Here is a 19,613-nt window from a genome sequence, read left to right on the forward strand (position 1 = left end):
AAAATTATAAACACCAAATATATCAAATCCCATATAGTGAAAGGAGCTTGCTTCCTTTCTCACATACATAAATTGTAGTCTGAGTGTTTACCCTCCCTACTACATTGGACGGATGTAATTAATTCCTTCTTGCGAAGGAATCACGCCACGACGCGGTTTTCAGCGGACAGTTCCGACGTAGTCGCTGAGGCTAAAGCGACATGAGACATGTATGTGATGGGACGTTGTGTTCCTGAGTCTGATGATGTCAGCGTATTTTAGTCTCTAAAGTCACGGGATTCATTGAAATGGCAAGTATCGTTGAGAAAACTACATTGCGGTACAAAATTAAAGGATTATTTCCTCGAAGCCCTGGAATTTTCTTCCATTCCGACGCATGAGTTTGAAACTTGGTTCAAAGATGTATACAGCCTTTTTCCATTACGGTGCAAAAGCGTGGCGCTGTGAGACGTCAGTCTAGGGCTCGGCGACGCTTCGAACAGCAAGGTGTCAACATGTGCGTAAAAAAAGGTCACAGCTCAGAAATTCATGTGAGCGGTAAGGTGGGTTAATGATTTCACATTGGCACCAAATTTCACCACAATTCTGCTCAAGGCCACCGTGGAAGTGTCACACGATAGGAAGATCGTCACACCCCGTATTACCTACAATTCTCCCCTACTTTCGACGCCTCTGCAATCGGGTTATGAACTGCGACACCCAGCTTTGAAATCACGCGGTTTTCTTATGGGTGGCCGAGCAAAATATTTCAGATACATCACCGCTTAGAATAGACATGGAAAGGCCTCAGGGGGTGGCATAAAGGGCTTCCCTTAGGGCGTTTTTTGCCACACGTTTCGCAATCGGAAACGGCAGTTCATAGCACGATGTCCAACAAGACGGCGTTCTTGACACTGTTCTACGCTGTTACCAATGACTGGGTGTTTCAACCTTATTATAAGAATATCATGGAACTGGGACCCTATTTGACGTGATTCTTTGGAGAGTAGTGCGACAGAAATTTTTGCTCTGGTATACAGGGTGGAACAACTAGGGACTGATCGAAGTCAATCGATGAAATTTTAACGTGATCAGAAGCATAAAATTTTTTATGCTTTTCAGTTCTTCCTTTTTCGCGCTCTCCTGTGATGTGACCACAGAGGGAGTGGGAGGGGGAAGAGTGCAAAATTAACATCTGTGTTAGCGGATAAGGGTCCCTCCAAGAACCCCCAGCTCGCTACCACCCTCGGTGCCACCCACGCACCTCTGCTGAACCCGTTACAAATGTACTTGACAAAAAGTTCTACGTACATACAGTGTCCCAGTTGGTCTAGCGCCTGAAGGTTAGGCAACGCCTTCGATATGTTTAGGGTGCGGCTTGCCTGCTTTTAGGCGCTAGGCAGCCCCAAGGCAGAATGTGGGTCTACGTTTCTGACAGATACGTGCACAACAAAGGTGCGTGAGTGGCACGGAGGGTGTTGCCAAACTACGTGGGGTCTTAGAGGGACGCTTACTCGTTTCATTCAGATTCATCTTTATTCTTCGCCGCACCCCTGCCCCCCGGCCCTTGTGATCACGCCAAGGAGGAATGAAAAAGCATAAAAATGCTTTTACGCTCGGATCACCTTCCAATTTGGATTTGAACGGTCAGTAGTGGTTCTATCCTGTATACCGGAGCAAAAATTGCGGTCACACTACACTCTGGAGGCACATCGAATGAGTGGCCAAGCGGTTCTAGGCGCTTCAGTCTGGAACCGCGCGACCGCTACGGTCGCAGGTTCGAATCCTGCCTCGGGCATGGATGTGTGTGATGTCCTTAGGTTAGTTAGGTTTAAGTAGTTCTAAGTGCTAGGGGACTGATGACTTCAGATGTTAAGTCCCATAGTGCTCATTTTTGAACATCGAATGAGTTCGCAATTGCGAATGACTACCATCAGCTGTAGAATGGAATGACGTCTATGAAAATCTGTGTTGGAACGGGACTCGAACCCAGATTTCCCAGTTATCGCGAGAGGTCGCCTTACCATTTGGCAATCCGTGCACTACTCACGGCCATATCCAAACTTCCATATGTCGTCAACCAACCTACGACCTGAACTAGTACATCCATCATGTATATTCCCGTACTGGTCAGACGTTGTACTTGAAACTACAAGACGTATTTGCCGTCATTCGATTCTACAGCTGATGGTAGTCGTTATTGGCAACTGCGGATTCATTTGATGTGTTTCGTAATGGCTGTGGTCTTCACAGTGCCCGTTCCTTTGGATATGCATGCATGTCCAAAGGAACTTTGCATTGTATTCAGAATAACACAGGCACTGCAATATCGTAGACTCTGGAAGAATCAGCTCACGTTTAATGGGGTTGCAGCCCGTAAAGTATGGTTGAAACGCTCAGGGGTTAGTAAAAGTATTCATCACTGTCAAGAAAGTCGTCTTGAAGGTCATCGCACTTCGAATTGTCATTCTCATCTGCGAAATGTGTGGCAGTCAACGTGCTAAGGGGTGGTTTCTTTGATGCCCTTTCTGCTACCAAGTGAGACTTTTTCATTTCAGTTCCGAGGGGCAATGGATCTGAAATGTTTTTCTCGGCTACCTGTTGGAAAACTGTGTGATTGCAACGCAGGGTGTCGCAATCCTGACACCCCATCCCAGAGGCGTCAAAAGAAGGAGTGAAATGTAGGTAAGAGGCGGTGCAATCACCTTCCCACCGTGTGACACAACCACGGTGGCATTGGACAGAATTGTGGTAACATTTGGTGCGTAACTTACAATCTGCATGAACTGGGCTGTATTTTTTTTTTCGCATGTGTTGTCACCTTGCTCTGTGAAGCATCACTGAACCCGTGAGTGACATCGCAGAAACCTACGATACTGCAACGCACCGTTACGGAGGAAAGTTGGAGGCACGTTTGACACAAATTTCATACTTATGCGTTGGAATGGTAGACAATTACGGGGTATCGAAAATATTATCCTTTAATTTTGTTGCGCAGTGTAGCGTATCCTGTTCAGTTCTTTATTTCCTGTGGGTTTAATGAGTATTTGTGCTTTCTTAAACTGTATACAGCCGAACGACCAGTCATTTACAATGGCTAGCTTTGTAATGATCATATGTCTGAAAATGAAACACCTACAGCCTTCCTTGTTGTTGTTGTGGTCTTCAGTCCTGAGACTGGTTTAATGCAGCTCTCCATGCTACTCTATCCTGTGCAAGCTTCTTCATCTCTCAGTACCTACTGCAATCTACATCCTTCTGAATCTGTTTAGTATATTCATCTCTTGGTCTCCCTCTACGATTATTACCCTCCACGCTGCCCTCCAATACTAAATTGGTGATCCCTTGATGCCTCAGAACACGTCCTACCAACCGATCCCTTCTTCTAGTCAAGTTCTGCCACAAACTTCTCTTCTCCCCAATCCTGTTCAACACCTCCTCATTAGCTATATGATCTACCCATCTAATCTTCAGCATTCTTCTGTAGCACCACATTTCGAGAGCTTCTATTCGCTTCTTGTCTACACTATTTATCGTCCATGTTTCACTTCCATACATGGCTACACCCCATACAAATACTTTCAGAAATGACTTCCTGACGCGTAAATCTATACTCGATGTTAACAAATTTCTCTTCTTCAGGAACGCTTTACTTGCCATTGCCAGTCTACATTTTATATCATCTCTACTTCGACCATCATCAGTTATTTTGCTCCCCAAATAGCAAAACTCCTTTACTACTTCAAGTGTCTCATTTCGTAATCTAATTCCCTCAGCATCACCCGACTTAATTCGACTACATTCCATTATCCTCGTTTTGCTTCTGTTGATGTTCATCTTATATCCTCCTTTCAAGACACTATCCATTCCGTTCAACTGCTCTTCCAAGTCCTTTGCTGTCTCTGACAGAATTACAATGTCATCGGCGAACCTCAAAGTTTTTATTTCTTCTCCTTGGATTTTAATACCTACTCCGAATTTTTCTTTTGTTTCCTTCACTGCTTGCTCAATATACAGATTGAATAACACCGGGGAGACGCTACAACCCTGTCTCACTCCTTTCCCAACCACTGCTTCCCTTTCATCTCCTTCGACTGTTATAACTGCCATCTGGTTTCTGTACAAATTGTATATAGCCTTTCGCTCCCTGTATTTTACCCCTGCCACCTTCAGAATTTGAAAGAGAGTATTCCAGCCAACATTGTCAAAAGTTTTCTCTAAGTCTACAAATGCTAGAAACGTAGGTTTGCCTTTCCTTAGTCTAGCTTCTAAGATAAGTCGTAGGGTCAGTATTGCCTCACGTGTTCCAACATTTCTACGGAATCCAAACTGATCTTCCCCGAGGTCAGCTTCTACCAGTTTTTCCATTAGTCTGTAAAGAATTCGCGTTAGAATTTTGCATCCATGACTTATTAAACTGATTGTTCGGTAATTTTCACATCTGTCAGCACTTGCTTTCTTTGGGATTGGAATTATTATATTCTTCTTGAAGTCTGAGGCTGTTTCGCCTGTCTCATACATCTTGCTCACCAGATGGTAGAGTTTTGTCAGGACTGGTTCTCCCAAGGGTGTCAGTAGTTCTAATGGAATGTTGTCTACTCCCGGGGCCTTGTTTCGACTCAGGTCGTTCAGTGCTCTGTCAAACTCTTCACGCAGTATCGTACCCTCCATTTCATCTTCATCTACATCGTCTTCCATTTCCATAATATTGTCCTCAAGTACATCGCCCTTGTATAGATCCTCTATATACTCCTTCCACCTTTCTGCTTTCCCTTCTTTGCTTAGAACTGGGTTTCCAACTGAGCTCTTGATATTCATGCAAGTGGTTCTCTATTCTCCAAAGGTCTCTTTAATTTTCCTGTAGGCATTATCTATCTTACCCCTAGTGAGATAAGCCTTTACATCCTTACATTTGTCCTCTAGCCATCCCTGCTTAGCCATTTTGCACTTCCTGTCGATCTCATTTTTGAGACGTTTGTGTTCCTTTTTGCGTGCTTCATTTACTGCATTTTTATATTTTCTCCTTCATCAATTAAATTCAATATTTCTTCTGTTACCCAAGGATTTCTACCAGCCCTCGTCTTTTTACCTACTTGATCCTCTGCTGCCTTCACTACTTAATCTCTCAAAGCTACCCATTCTTCTTCTACTGTATTTATTGCCGCCATTCCTGTCAATTGTTCCTTTATGCGCTCCCTGAAACTCTGTACAACCTCTGGTTTAGTCAGCCTTCCTTATAACGTTATTAATCGTATGGGTACCATTTTCGGTGCTTCAGTGTACCATCTTCAAGCCTTAGCTGATGCCGAGAGGGTTAACATCATTCGCATACACAATGTAACAGAGGGAAACATCTATAATTGGCTTTTGCTGATTACCTGTAATGGCAATGTCGTCCCTCCAACTATCAACTACCAACTGACTGAAGAAATATTCAAAAAAGTTTTTGAATGTGTCTCCAGTCAGTTGCTTTCATCTCTACTTTTACCAGTACCTGGCAAAACTACATTAAGACATAAAATGTATACTGGTTGATCCCACGCGATTCGACATCTGCAACTATTACGATCGTCTAGCCGATTGTTTCAGGTAACACGCATCTGGCAACCACACACGGACCGATGCTTGCCCAGAGGCAGGTAGTGTTCCACTCCTGCTGGAAGTGCGGTCTGCGTGCCGTTGCTTGTCAATGGCAGTACCAGTGGGTAGGGTAGGAACTAGAGATCAGAAATGGAGGTAGTACAACTCCAATGTTGAGGAATGCGTACATTAGATATCAAGACGCCACTGTTACATCAGTACTACGCTGGCTTCTCTAGCTCTGCAAGTACGACAAGTCTGAGAACGGTGGCACTGCAGTTGCTTCCTACTAGTCGACTTCTTCCCTTAATACAGCGTGCAGGAATGTGTCATGGGTCGATTTTTTAATAATACCTACACTTCTTAGTTTCACTTTACAAACAGAACGTTTTTAAAAGCGGTATTTTACGCACGCAATCGATAGAGTGGTCGCAAAATAATCTAGTTTGACATTTATTTGATGGATATATATTAACAGGGACAGTAAAACACTAAAGATAGCCAGTACTCCAGCAACGACTGAGCAGCGCTGCTACATGGCGGCAGCAGTCAGCACAGGACAGGCCAGTGCTGTCACCGATGAATCGCTGGTTATTCTCGGTGTTTTACTGTTCCTGTACATACACATCGAAAAAACGAATATCGCACTACAATAATGTGGACCCCTCTGCCGTATGGGCAAGTAAAAATCAATTAAAAAACATATGATTTGCAAAGGGGAACTAATCGACGCTTTCTTTTGACACTGAGCATCGCATGAAAGATGTGATGAGCAAAATTTGCTTAGGCACGTTCCAACTACACATCGCAAACACAAAATTGCAAATATGTGACGAAACACCAGAGAAAATGTAACTGAAGATTCTTAGGAGGGACATCCTGTATATAGGGTGAACGTTAATAAAACCGACAGATTGCAAGGATGGATTCCAGACTGGAAATGGAGGAAAAAATGTCCTATGAAAATGTGTCCGTAAATGAATCGTTGCCACGGTAAATGCCGCTGACAAATGGCAGTTCCTCTGATGACGTGCAGCGTGCTACTTGTGTGTTGCTGGCTGTGTGATTGACGCAGCGTACTGTAAGCAACAGAATGGTCCGGTATTCACGTCGGGAACAAGCCGAGATGGTTTTTGTGTACTACCGATGGAAAAGATCGAGAGGCAGTACGGCTGTACTAAACAGTACCGTCATCGACACCAACCACGTCAAACAACATTCCAGGCCCTTTTTGGGCGTTTGCGTGATCATGGGTTCTTTCAGATAGACGAACGTGCAGGGAAGCGGCCAACTGTGCCTACAGAAGGTGTGGAGGACCGGTTTCCATAGGGTATTAAGACTAACCCTAGTACAAGCTCCAGGCAAGTGGTCCGCCAAATTGATGTAAGCGAAAATACATTATATGCATCCCGCATGACAACCGCTACTATTCCTATCACCTGCAATCCCGTGGAGACCACTTTGAACAACTGTTGTGACGTGGGTGTGATGCACCTCTGTACGGTGTCTGTCGTCGCTGCACGCACACTGTCCATTTACGGACACATGTTAAAAGAACCTTTTTCCCTCCATTTCCACTCAGGAATCCGTCTCTGCAGTTTACCGGTTTTATTAATGTTCACTCTATATACATGCATAATACACACACACACACACACACACACAAATACACACACACACACACAAAAATTCACACACACACACACACACACACACACACACACACACACACACACACACATACACAATACTGTAGGAAAAAAGCAGTACATCCTTTTAAAGCTTTCCAATTTAACCAAGATTCAAGACTTGTTGCAGCAGTTCATACTGAGTACATAACAAGATTGTCGCTTGCTACAAAAAGTGCGCGCTTACGGTCTATCCAATGACATATGCGGTTGGATAGAAAGTTTTCTAACAGACAGGGAGCAGTATGTCGTACTGAACGGGGTAATTTCGACAGAAACAAGAACAACTTCAGGTGTGCCCCAGGACAGCGTGATAGGTCCGCTGCTTTTTACGATTTACATAAACGATTTGGTTGCTGGTACTGACAATGGCATTAGACTGTTTGCCGATGATGCTGTAGTCTACAGGAAAGTAGTATCATACGAAAGTTATGAACAAATCAATGAGGATTTGCAGAAAGTAAATGCGTGATGTAATGACTGGCAGTTATCACTCAATATTAGTAAGTATAACCTACTGCGTATAACAAGGCGAAAATCCCCATTAATGTATGAGTGCAAAATAAATGATTAGTCTTTGGAAGCGGTAACATCAATCAAGTATCTGCGTATAACTATTCGAAATGATCTCAAATGGAATGATCAAATTACACAAGCAACGGGTAAGGGGAACCCTAGATTGCGCTTTATTGGTAGAATCCTGAAGCGATGCAGTCCTTCAATAAAGGAAATACGTTTGTTCGTCCAGTCTTAGAGTATTGTTCGTCTGTATGGGACCCTTACCAGTTGGGTCTGATTCAAGAGATTGAGAAGGTCCAAAAAAAGAGCGGCAATATTCGTGACTGGTACATTTAGCCATCGCGAGAGCGTTACAAATCTCATAGAAAGTTTGAACTGGGACACACTTGCAGATGGACGACACGCTAAACAGGAGGGGCTGCTCACTAAATTCCGAAATTCAATCTTCGCCTGGGATTTAGAGCATATATTATCACCATCAACTTTCAGATCGCATAATGATCATCATTCAAAGATAACGGAAATAAGAGCTCCTACTGAGGCGTTCAGACAGTCGTCTTTCCCTCGCGCGATCCGCGAGTGGAACAGAGGGAGGGAATATGACTTTGGCGCGAATTGTGCCCTCCGCCACACACCGCTTGGTCTCTAGCGGAGTATATATGTACACGTAGGTTAGATATACTGATCAATAGCACAGGCGGTTTTGATGTTCTAGGTATCGTGTCACGGGCACAATGCGGTCGCTGACTCTGGCATCCATTCGATAAAGTAGATGGTGAATGCCGTCCTGGAACACGTCATGACACGCCAACTCGACCTGTTCACGCAGTTCTGTAAGAGCTGTTGGTTGAGAAGTTGCACGAGTCACTTCTGGTCGCATCATAACCCACATGTACTCGACTGGAGACAGGTCCAGAGATCGTGTTTGCTAGGGAAGTTGCAGAACATGTTGAGTTTCACGGGCAGTGTGTGAACGAGAATAATCCTGTTGGAACAACACATTACCTTCCTATTGCAAGAACGGCAGAAAAACGGGGCTAGCCACATTCCACACGTGCCGAGCACTAGGTAGCGTCTCCTCTAGAAACACCACAAATCTACGAGAGTTGTAGCTTATCGCAACACAGAGCATAAGGCCAGGGGTGCGGCCGGTGTGTCTTGGAGGAATGCACTCTACGAGACGGTGCTCACCAGGTCTACGTCGTATGCTCAAACGACCATCACTTGCGTGTAGACAAAGTCTGATTTCATCGCTGAAGACCACGGTGCGCCATTCCATCTACCAAGTGATCCTTTGACGGTACCAGTCGAGTCATGCACGTTGATGCTGTGGTGTGAATGGAAGACGGACTAGAGGTGTGCGTTCCTGTAGTCCCACTGCTAATAACTGGTTCACAATAGTTCGTATTTAACATCTGGGCTCACAAGGCGTCTTATCTGTGCCGTGATAGGCGTAAAATCTGCCGTTGCTGCTCTTACAATACGACGATTCTGGTGTGCGTCTGTGCTGCGTGGACGTACATAGCCTTGCCTACGGTTGTGAGATTGTTCACATGACCACTGATACCAATATAATTGCACAGCGGACGGAGCACGTCCGAAATGTGTGTCAGTTCTCCGAAAGGAACATCCCGCCACCCGAAAGGCACAGTTTGACCCCTCAGTTGGCTGTAGGAAGCACGACTGCGTCTCCATGGCATTGTTGCCTGCTCGCTTCACACGTCTGAACTTACATTGTTACTTGTAATCCGTCTTGATTGCAAAAATGTTTATTCATATGACCGGTTTCGGTTCCTCTAGAACCATCCTCTGATCTGAAACGACAATGATACTAATTTACTGTTTCACAAATGCAAACCTTTTACATCCTATCCGATCAACATCAAATGTACCAGAACGTACCTGCAATTTCGGTTACAGGAGAAACCTGTTCACACACCGCAACCGTCACATGCTGCATCGCATTAAATTGGTTGGCAGTATGCACGTCATTTATATTAATTATAAAACTATATTACCGACAGGTGGCGTCTGGTACATTTGTTACATTACGTATGTACATACTGTATTAAGTAGATTTTTCTAATATACTCGTACTTTTATCTCTAAAAATACTTAGTTAAAATCTGTAGTTGTCAAGATTAAAATTTGTACTTGTCAAAATTAAAATACACAATAAAATTATCATTTTTGTACGATCGAACACAAAGGGTGATTTCTATATCCATGGCGCTTGTGTAGACTTGTTTTCCCCCACGGTCTGCTTCCGTGGTTCCCGCTATTTCGGTGTTGTGCCGCGAGCCGTTCAGTCGTCTGATGTCCATCGCCGTGCTGCACGCATCTTCCAGCTTTTTCACCGTGCACCTTCTCTCATCTTTCGGCTTGGACTTCTTTACGCGACAGTGATCATCTCAGTAAGTCGTCATAAATACTAAAATAGGTGTTATGATTGAACTCGTCTAGAGATAAAAGTAAATTACAAAAATCTACGTAATACAGTATGTGCATGTGTAATGTAACAGTTGTACCAGACGCCAGCTGTCGGTAATAGTTTTATAATTAATATAAAAGACGTGCATATTACCAACCAATTTAATGTGACGCAGCATGTGAAGGTTGCGGTGTGTGGACGGGTTACCCTGTAACCGAAATTGCAGGTACCTTCTGGTACATTTGATGTTGATCGGATAGGATATAAATGGTTTGCATTTGTGAAACAGTAAATTAGTATCATTGTCGTTTCAGATCTGTAGATTGTTCTAGAGGAACCTAAAACGGTCATGTGAATAAACATTTTTGCAATCAACACGGATTATAAGTAACATTGTATAACCAGTGATTGCGGTACCCCATCAGACATTATGTCTATTTTTGCAACGTCTGAACTTCACTGAGCCTCCTTGCTGTGAGCATTCCCTATTAAAGGATGGACATAGATGGTGCTCTGGTAGCTATACCACTATGCTATCTGTTGGCGCACGACGTTGAAACCATTATCAGTACATCTACTATCCCCATGGTAGCATACGGCTTCATGGGATCAAAATCGACGTCGTCTTGCGAGGTTTACTATTTTTTTTCAGCAATGCATATATGCGCTGCTAAGCGATCAGTATTAGTACATAACTAGTGACCCGTCACAGATTCGCTCTGGTAACACGAAGCCCCCGGTAGCTGAGTGGTCAGCGCGACAGAATGTCAATCCTAAAGGGCCGGAGTTCGATTCCCGGCTGGGTCGGAGATTTCCTCCGCTCAGGGACTGGGTGTTGTGTTGTCCTAATCATCATCATTTTCATCCCCACTGACGCGCAAGTCGCCGAACTGGCGCCAAATCGAAAGACTTGCACCCGGCGAACGGTCTACCAGATGGGAGGCCCTAGTCACACGACATTATTATAATTTATAATGTATATAGGTAATGGTCATACCCTAACGCTGTGCGTGTAGCGAATGAGTTGTGAGTCCCCGGCTATCCTTGATAATTCGTGTACTCGCTGTCCTGTCTACGCTGATACGGAACACTGGTACCTGACAACAGACTCAAGTGACATGTTTCCGGTTAACTGTGCTGAGACTGGCCAGTCGAGTCTCCGAGCATAGAGAGACGGCGAGTTCGGAGGTGACGTCATAGGACTCGCTGGCGAATTTAAAGCGAGTTTACGGAGTTTATTTTTGATCTGTACTACGTATGGAGTGACCTGGGAGTTGAGGTCGCAGCAAGTCCATCAGAACGCCCAAAGATAAGAGGTACCGGCCAAGATAGTCCATCAAAAAAAAAAAAAAAATAAAAAAACCTTTCCAGCTGCGCAGTCTGTGGCATGATAAATGAAGAACAGTGCTGGCGTGAGGCAGGAGCTCAACTCGTCAGGAAGGTCACGTTCGGAAATCGGCGGCGAAGCTTGTTATGGTGGTCGCGAGTGGAAACCGAGAGCCGAACTTGAGCTCAGAGGCCGCGTGGCAGCGCCAGGACGGCGGAGAGGGCGCGACCGCTGTCGCAAACTGTGAGCTGGGCACGCGTCCGGCTCGCGGCGTCAAATGGGCGCTCGCGGCCGAGCGGGCGCCTACAATGCCGTAAAATTAGTATTGTCGGGGCGGGCAAGGTGGCGGGCTGCGGCGCCAGATAGCGGCCATTGTGCGCCGGCCGCTCACCTGCGCTAATGGGACGCGACAAAACAGCGGCACAAAGCGGCGAAGCGCCGGTCTTAGCGCCGCCATTGTGGCCGCCCGTGTTGTGCGCCGCCCCCACAAAGGACGGCCCGGCCCTATCTGGCGCCGCTGTCGCCGCCTCCGTCGCTGCCGTCGGATCGGCGTCCGCGTCGCTGCCCCGCCGTACAGCTGGCGTCGCTCCCTGGCCTTACGAGCAACCGACTTTCTGGCAATCTCTACAGTGTGGGCGTTCAGTGTCTAAGCGACATTCTGTAATGACCACGTTGTCACCTGGACGTTAAACCGAAATCTTCCTTCCTTCCTAAACCAATGTGTTCTGCGCGGAGGCAAACCGAGAATACTTTGGAACGTCGCCTACAAGAAACTGTGTTTACAAGTGGGACGATGTCACTCTCAGCCTCTCATCTAATGAACTTCATTTCTCACTATAAAAGTCAGTGCAAATACACTACTGGCCATTAAACCTGCTACACCAAGTAGAAATGCAGATGATAAACGGATATTCATTGGACAGATATATTATACTAGAACTGATGTGATTACATTTTCACGCAATTTGGGTGCATAGATCCAGAGAAATCAGTACCCAGAACAACCACCTCTGGCCGTAATAACGGCCTTGATACGCCTGGGCATTGAGTCAAACAGAGCTTGGATGGCATGTACAGATACAACTGCCCATGCAACTTCAACACGGTACCACAGTTCATCAAGAGTAGTGACTGGAGTATTGTGACGAGCCAGTTGCTCGCCCGCCATTGACCAGACGTTTTCAGTTGGTGAGAGATCTGGAGAATGTGCTGACCAGGGCAGCAGTCGAACATTTTCTGTATCCAGAAAGGCCCGTGCAGGACCCGCATCATGCGGTCGTCCGTTATCCTGCTGAAATGTAGGGTTTCGCAGGGATCGAATGATGGGTAGAGCCACGGGTCGTAACACATCTGAAATGTAGCATCCAATGTTCAAAGTGTCGTTAATGCGAACAAGAGGTGACCGAGACGTGTACCCAGTGGCACCCAATACCATCATGCCGGGTGATACGCCCGTATGGCGATGACGAATACACGCTTCCAATGTGCGTTCACCGCGATGTCGCCAAACACGGATGCGACCATCATGATGCTGTAAACAGAACCTGGATTGTTGTTGTTGTTGTGGTCTTCAGTCCTGAGACTGGTTTGATGCAGCTCTCCATGCTACTCTATCCTGTGCAAGCTGCTTCATCTCCCAGTACCTACTGCAACCTACATCCTTCTGAATCTGCTTGGTGTATTCATCTCTTCTACTGTATTTGTTTCCCCCATTCTTGTCAATCGTTCCCTAATGCTCTCCCTGAAGCTCTCTACAACCTCTGGTTCTTTCAGTTTATCCAGGTCCTATCTCCTCAAATTCCCACCTTTTTGCAGTTTCTTCAGTTTTAATCTACAGTTCATAACCAATAGATTGTGATCAGAGTCCACATCTTCCCCTGGAAATGTCTTACAATTTAAAACCTGGTTCCTAAATCTCTGTCTTACCATTATATAATCTATCTGAGACCCTCCAGTGTCTTCAGGCTTCTTCCATGTATACAACCTCCTTTTATGATTCTTGAACCAAGTGTTAACTACGATTAAGTTATGCTCTGTGCAAAATTCTACCAGGTGGCTTCCTCTTTCATTTCTTACCCCCAATCCATATTCACCTACTAGGTTTCCTCCTACTACCGAATTCCAGTCACCCATGACTATTAAATTTTCGTCTCCCTTCACTATCTGAATAATTTCTTTTATTTCATCATACATTTCTTCAATTTCTTCGTCATCTGCAGAGCTAGTTGGCGTATAAACTTGTACTACTGTAGTAGGCGTGGGTTTCGTGTCTATCTTGGCCACAATAATGCGTTCACTATGCTGTTTGTAGTAGCTTACCCGCATTCCATTTTTTTTTATTCATTATTAAACCTACTCCTGCATTACCCCTATTTGACTTTGTATTTATAACCCTGTATTCGCCTGACCAAAAGTCTTGTTCCTCCTGCCACCGAACTTCACTAATCCCCACTATATCTAACTTTAACCTATCCATTTCCCTTTTTAAATTTTCTTACGTACCTGCCCGATTAAGGGATCTGACATTCCACGCTCCGATCCGCAGAATACCAGTTTTCTTTCTCCTGATAACGACATCCTCTTGAGTAGTCCCCGCCCGGAGATCCGAATGGGGGACTATTTTACCTCCGGAATACTTTACCCAAGAGGACGTCATCATCATTTAACCATACAGTAGAGCTGCATGCCCTCGGGAAAAATTACGGCTGTAGTTTCCCCTTGCTTTCAACCGTTCGCAGTACCAGCACAGCAAGGCCGTTTTGGTTAGTGTTACAAGGCCAGATCAGTCAATCATCCAGACTGTTGCCCCTGCAACTACTGAAAAGGCTGCTGCCCCTCTTCAGGAACCACGCGTTTGTCTGGCCTCTCAACTGATACCCCTCCGTTGTGGTTGCACCTACGGTACGGCTGCCTGTATCGCTGAGGCACGCAAGCCTCCCCACCAACGGCAAGGTCCATGGTTCATGGGGGGAGGGGGGAACCTGGATTCATCCGAAAAAAATGACGTTTTGCCATTCGTGCACCTAGGTTCGTCGTTGAGTGCAGCATCGCAGGCGCGCCTGTCTGTGATGTAGCGTCAAGGCTAGCCGCAGCCATGGTCTCCGAGCTTATAGCCTATCCTACTGAAAACGTCGTCGAACTGTTCTTGCAGATGGTTGTTGTCTTGCAAACGTCCCCATCTGTTGACTCAGGGATCGAGACGTGGCAGCAGGATCCGTTACAGCCATGCGGATAGGATACCTGTCATCTCGACTGCTAGTGATACGAGGCCGTTGGGATCCAGCACGGCGATCCGTATTACCCTCCTGAACCCACCGATTGCATATTCTGCTAACAGTCATTGGATCTCGACCAACGTGAGCAGCAATGTCGCGATACGATAAACCGCAATAACGATAGGCTACAATCCGACCGTTATCAAAGTCGGAAACGTGATGGTACGCATTTCTCCTCCTTACACGAGGCATCACAACAACGTTTCACCAGGCAAAGCCAGTCAACTGCTGTTTGTGTAAGAGATATTGGTTGGAAACTTTCCTCATGGCAGCACGTTGTATGTGTCACCACCGGCGCCGACCTTGTGTGAATGCTCTGAAAAGCTAATCATTTGCATATCACAGCATCTTCTTCCTGTCAGTTAAATTTCGCGTCTGTAGCACGTTATCTTTGCGGTGTAGCAATTTTAATGGCTAGCAGTGTACGACCACTTTCAGTTTTCAGACCGATTTTATTTATTTTTAAATAACCGATTTTGGTCCAGCTGCTGTCTTCAGACCATTTGTTACCCGTCGATACGCAACTGCAAGTTGACTGTCGTAACCGAAAATGGACAGCTAGCGCGAAACCAGCTACTTACAAGTAAATATATGCGGTCTGAAGAATAAAATCTGACATTTTTATACATACTTTTATTATTGAGAGATGAAGGTACATTTAGAAGAGTTTCTGGAAGTGACCTCCCCGCACCTGTAAACACAATTCAACACTGCACTAACGTGAATGGAGCAGGGAAGGGAGAGAGTAGATTGTGCTATCTCAGGTATCCTTCTGCCTGGCTTGCGGGCTAGTAACGAAGAATCAGACACCGGCACAACTCCTCATTTGTCAGAGTGTATTCCATTCAAATACTCTTACAAGGTAAATGGTTCCGGAGCTACCATCTGAAAACACACAAAGCTCCCAATATTCACACAACCGAGCAGTGGATGGCGCCTGCTTGGTAGGCGTGGTGATAGTGATTTAGTAAACTCTTAGCAACACTGCTATATCTCCAATCACATGCCCAATCGGCAAGCCAGCTTATGGTCCGTGGCAGAGGGGTTTTCTGTACCAATGTCACTCACAACTCCCCCTCCTCCCCCTCCCACTCCATTTCTTTTTCCTGTCGTGGATGGTAGGCGGGAAGAACGATAATTTGTGCCGTCCTTGTGAGCACGAATCTCTCTGATTTTACCTTAATGGGGTTTCCGCGAGATATGTTAGTTGACCCTTCTAGGAACGTACGCCCTGGGAACTATGACAGCACTCCACACTGTGATGGACAAAGCCCGCGCTTCCTAACCAAGCCTCTGATGACAGGTACTGCTCTTCTTCGTATCTAGTTTGGTTATAAAAGTATGACATGTATAGATATGGTTTCACGTTCTCTTTAATTAAGATTTTTATAACATCATTCCCAGGACCCTTTACGAATGGGATACCCTCTATATTTCCAGATTCTTTTTGGAATGTACGTTGTCGGAATACCAATAGTAAAGACTGCCAGTAGAGTCTGATGAGAATTTCCACAACTCCCTTGCCCTTATTGAACTATCGCGTGACATGTACCACTCTTTAAGGAATATTTTCTTTCTCTTCTTTTAAAAGAATCTGGTAAGTTCCAGACTGATCAGCGATACTCAGCAATTGGTCGAAGAAGCGTACTGTATCTGACCTGTTTCGCCAGTCAACTGCTCGTTCATGGTTACATTTACGGGACCCACCATCAAATTCTAGAGACACAAACTTATAGCACTTCAAGGGTATGACTGATTCTGGACAATATTAGATGGAAGTGAAAGTCGTCATTTGAATAAATTCACCATAGCACAGTGAACAGAAGCGTGCAGTTGTGGAGTAAAAAAATGACTCTGAGCACTATGGGACTTAACATCTGAGGTCATCAGTCCTCTAGAACTTAGACCTACTTAAACCTAACTAATCTAAGGACATCCCACACATCCTTGCCCGAGGCAGGTTTCGAACCTGCGACCGTAGCAGTCGCGCGGTTCCGGACTGAAGCGCCTAGAGCCGCTCGGCCACCGCGGAAGGCTTGGAGTAAAAGATAATAGGTTCACGTCCTAATACGCGCCAATAATTTTATTTTCATCTTCTTGTTTCTAACATGTTTTGGGATTTTTTTTATTAAAGTAATACAAGCATTTTCTGAAAATTGACTCTCTCAGGAATAAATTTCTTCGATTTTGTGGCCTCCGTCTGATGAAAAAAAAATTTTGCGAGTGAAACTACCAGCTATGACATTTGTATTCTTGCTTAGAAATATTTGGCCTTTTTTCTCGAATACGTCGCGATTTACGGTGATGCGATTAGATAGGAACCTAAGAGGACATCTAGCACTACGTCATTTAAATTTTTATGTAAGTTAGTTGGCTTCATGGCCAATGTTATTTTGAATAAAACAATTTTGGATATTAGGATGCGTCATTATAAAAGACTAAAGCCTGAAGAGGACCGCTGTAAACTCCGTCGAACCTTCGGCAATTCAATTGCTTTAGTCTTTTATAAAGACTCGGTGCTATAATCAAAATTATTTTATTCAAAGTTTATATTCTTTCTTGTTACAGGCACTTAGTTTCTTCTTGTGCAAATGTGATTTCCGAGGGCCCATCCACAGACGTGAGAAGCTGGTGTCAGTCTTGGCTTACAGGGTGGAATGCTGTTGATTTTCGTGGTCGTCATTTTCATGTCACTTCCGGGTAAGCTGGAGTGACACGAACGCGACTCTTATAAGTGTCGAGAACAGCAGCGGCCCTGCCTCGAGGTGCGCCAGACTCCGCCTGCGTTTCAGACGACGCCTCGCTAGTAACACCGCACACCGAGCTCTGCGCAGATGGAAATCTTGGGCGCAATCGCATAATATACGGATTTTCCGTATGGACGCATTTTGTTTGCTTGGTGACAGTGCGGAACTGCATCGAGGGCTTTCCGGAACTCCAGAAACAGGGCAACAACCTTAGCTCCACTACTTGCTTTCTTCTGAACGTTAAAAGTTCTCTCCCGACAGTTCGGCATAACAGTGTGGCTGAATGTGGTTTACAGGTATGTGATTTAATAGCTGCTGTTGATTCTTCCGGGTTATATGATCGTATTCCACGAAATTTTTCCATCCCTAATGTATCGTCCAAAACAGTGCTGGACATCTTCAGAAGTGCTCACGATTCCACTGAGTCTTGCCGGAAGAATCAACAGTTGACGATGCTGTGGCGTACGGTAAAGTGCCGAAATTGAGTGACTGTAGGAAGATACAAGACGACTTAGACAAAATTTCTAGTTGGTGTAATGAACGGCAGTTAGCTCCAAGTGCGGAAAAATATAAGTTAATGCGGATGAGAATGGTTCAAATGGCTCTGAGCACTATGGGACTCAACATCTTAGGTCATAAGTCCCCTAGAACTTAGAACTACTTAAACCTAACTAACCTAAGGACATCACACACACCCATGCCCGAGGCAGGATTCGAACCTGCGACCGTAGCAGTCCCGCGGTTCCGGACTGCAGCGCCAGAACCGCTAGACCACCGCGGCCGGCTAATGCGGATGAGTACGAAGAACAAACCTATAATGTTCGGATACAGTATTAACAGTGTCCTGTTTGATACAGTCAAGTCGTTTAAATACCTGCGCGAAACGTTGGAAAGCAATGTGAAATGGAACGAGCACGTGAGAACTGTGGGGAAGATTTCGCTTTATTGGGAGAATTTTAGGAAAGAGTGGTTCACCTGTAAAGGTGACCGATTATAGGACGCTGATGCGACCTATAATTGAATATTGCTCAAGTTTTTTGGATCCGTATCAGGTAGAATTAAAGGAAGCCATCAAAGCATTTCGGAGGCGGGTTGCTAGATTTGTTACGGGTAGGTCCGAACAACATGTAAATGTTACGGAGGTGCTTCTGGAACTCAAATGGGAATTCCTGGAGGGAAGGCGACGTCCTTTTCGAGAAACACCGTTGAGAAAATTTAAAGAACCGGCATCTGAAGCTGACTGCCAAACGATTTTACTGCCGCCAACATACATTGCGAGTAAGGACCACGAAGTTAAAACACGAGAAATTAGGGATCATACGCAGGAACATAGACAGTCGTTTTTCCCTCGCTCTGTTTGCGAGTAAAACAGGAAAAGAAATGACTGGTAGTACACATCACCAGTACATGAAGCGCCAACCTTCGGATCAAACTCTAGCATTTTAGTGTGTATCAGCGGTGTACGGAAGCACAAAGGCAAACTTTAATATACGTAAAGCAGATTATATGGGACATCTGATGCAATAGATACGCCAAAGTGTTGATTGTCAACAGAGAAGTGATGGAGAAAGACATAAATTCAGCTGAATTGGAGGCAATAAATAAGAAAGGGAGGAAATGAATATTTTCTATCATACTGAGATGATGGAGGCTCTGGCATTTGTGGAGGAAAGGCTTTCTGCCCTAGATAGAACGTTAAAATACGAAGGGGAGTCAAATAAAAAATCTTAAAAAATAATTAAAGATCTACATTTCACGTCATTGTTCTGTAAGTTGGCAGTATTGCTTCCAATGATGTAAGGCACGCATACAGGCGGCAACATACTACAGGCAAGCGAAACACGGCCACAGTACCAGTTCAGAATGTAAGCCCCGCCTGTAATATGCACCAAGGAAGAACAGCGTTCTGCAATATGTGTTCTGATCAGTGCAGGTACGAAACCTATTGAAATCCATCGGTAATGGTGGTACAGTATGGTGACGCATGTCTGTCACTGCAACATGTGTATAAATAACATAAAAAATATTAATCTTAAATTGGTAGAATGATCCACTATTGTATGATAA

General features: G+C 45.0%; 1 protein-coding gene across 1 annotated transcript in view; it reads right to left on the minus strand.

Moving 5' to 3' along the window:
* Positions 1-11,709: 11,709 nt before the first annotated feature.
* Positions 11,710-19,613, minus strand: part of LOC126155739 (transcription factor SOX-1-like) — a 65,021-nt gene continuing 57,117 nt past the window's right edge. The window contains exon 3 of the mRNA XM_049916248.1: positions 11,710-12,114. Within this exon, the coding sequence (XP_049772205.1) occupies positions 11,710-12,114 (405 nt within the window). The remainder of the gene's footprint in view (positions 12,115-19,613) is intronic.

The sequence above is a fragment of the Schistocerca cancellata genome, chromosome 2, assembly GCF_023864275.1.
Source record: "Schistocerca cancellata isolate TAMUIC-IGC-003103 chromosome 2, iqSchCanc2.1, whole genome shotgun sequence".
In the NCBI taxonomy this organism is placed as follows: Eukaryota; Metazoa; Arthropoda; class Insecta; order Orthoptera; family Acrididae; genus Schistocerca; species Schistocerca cancellata.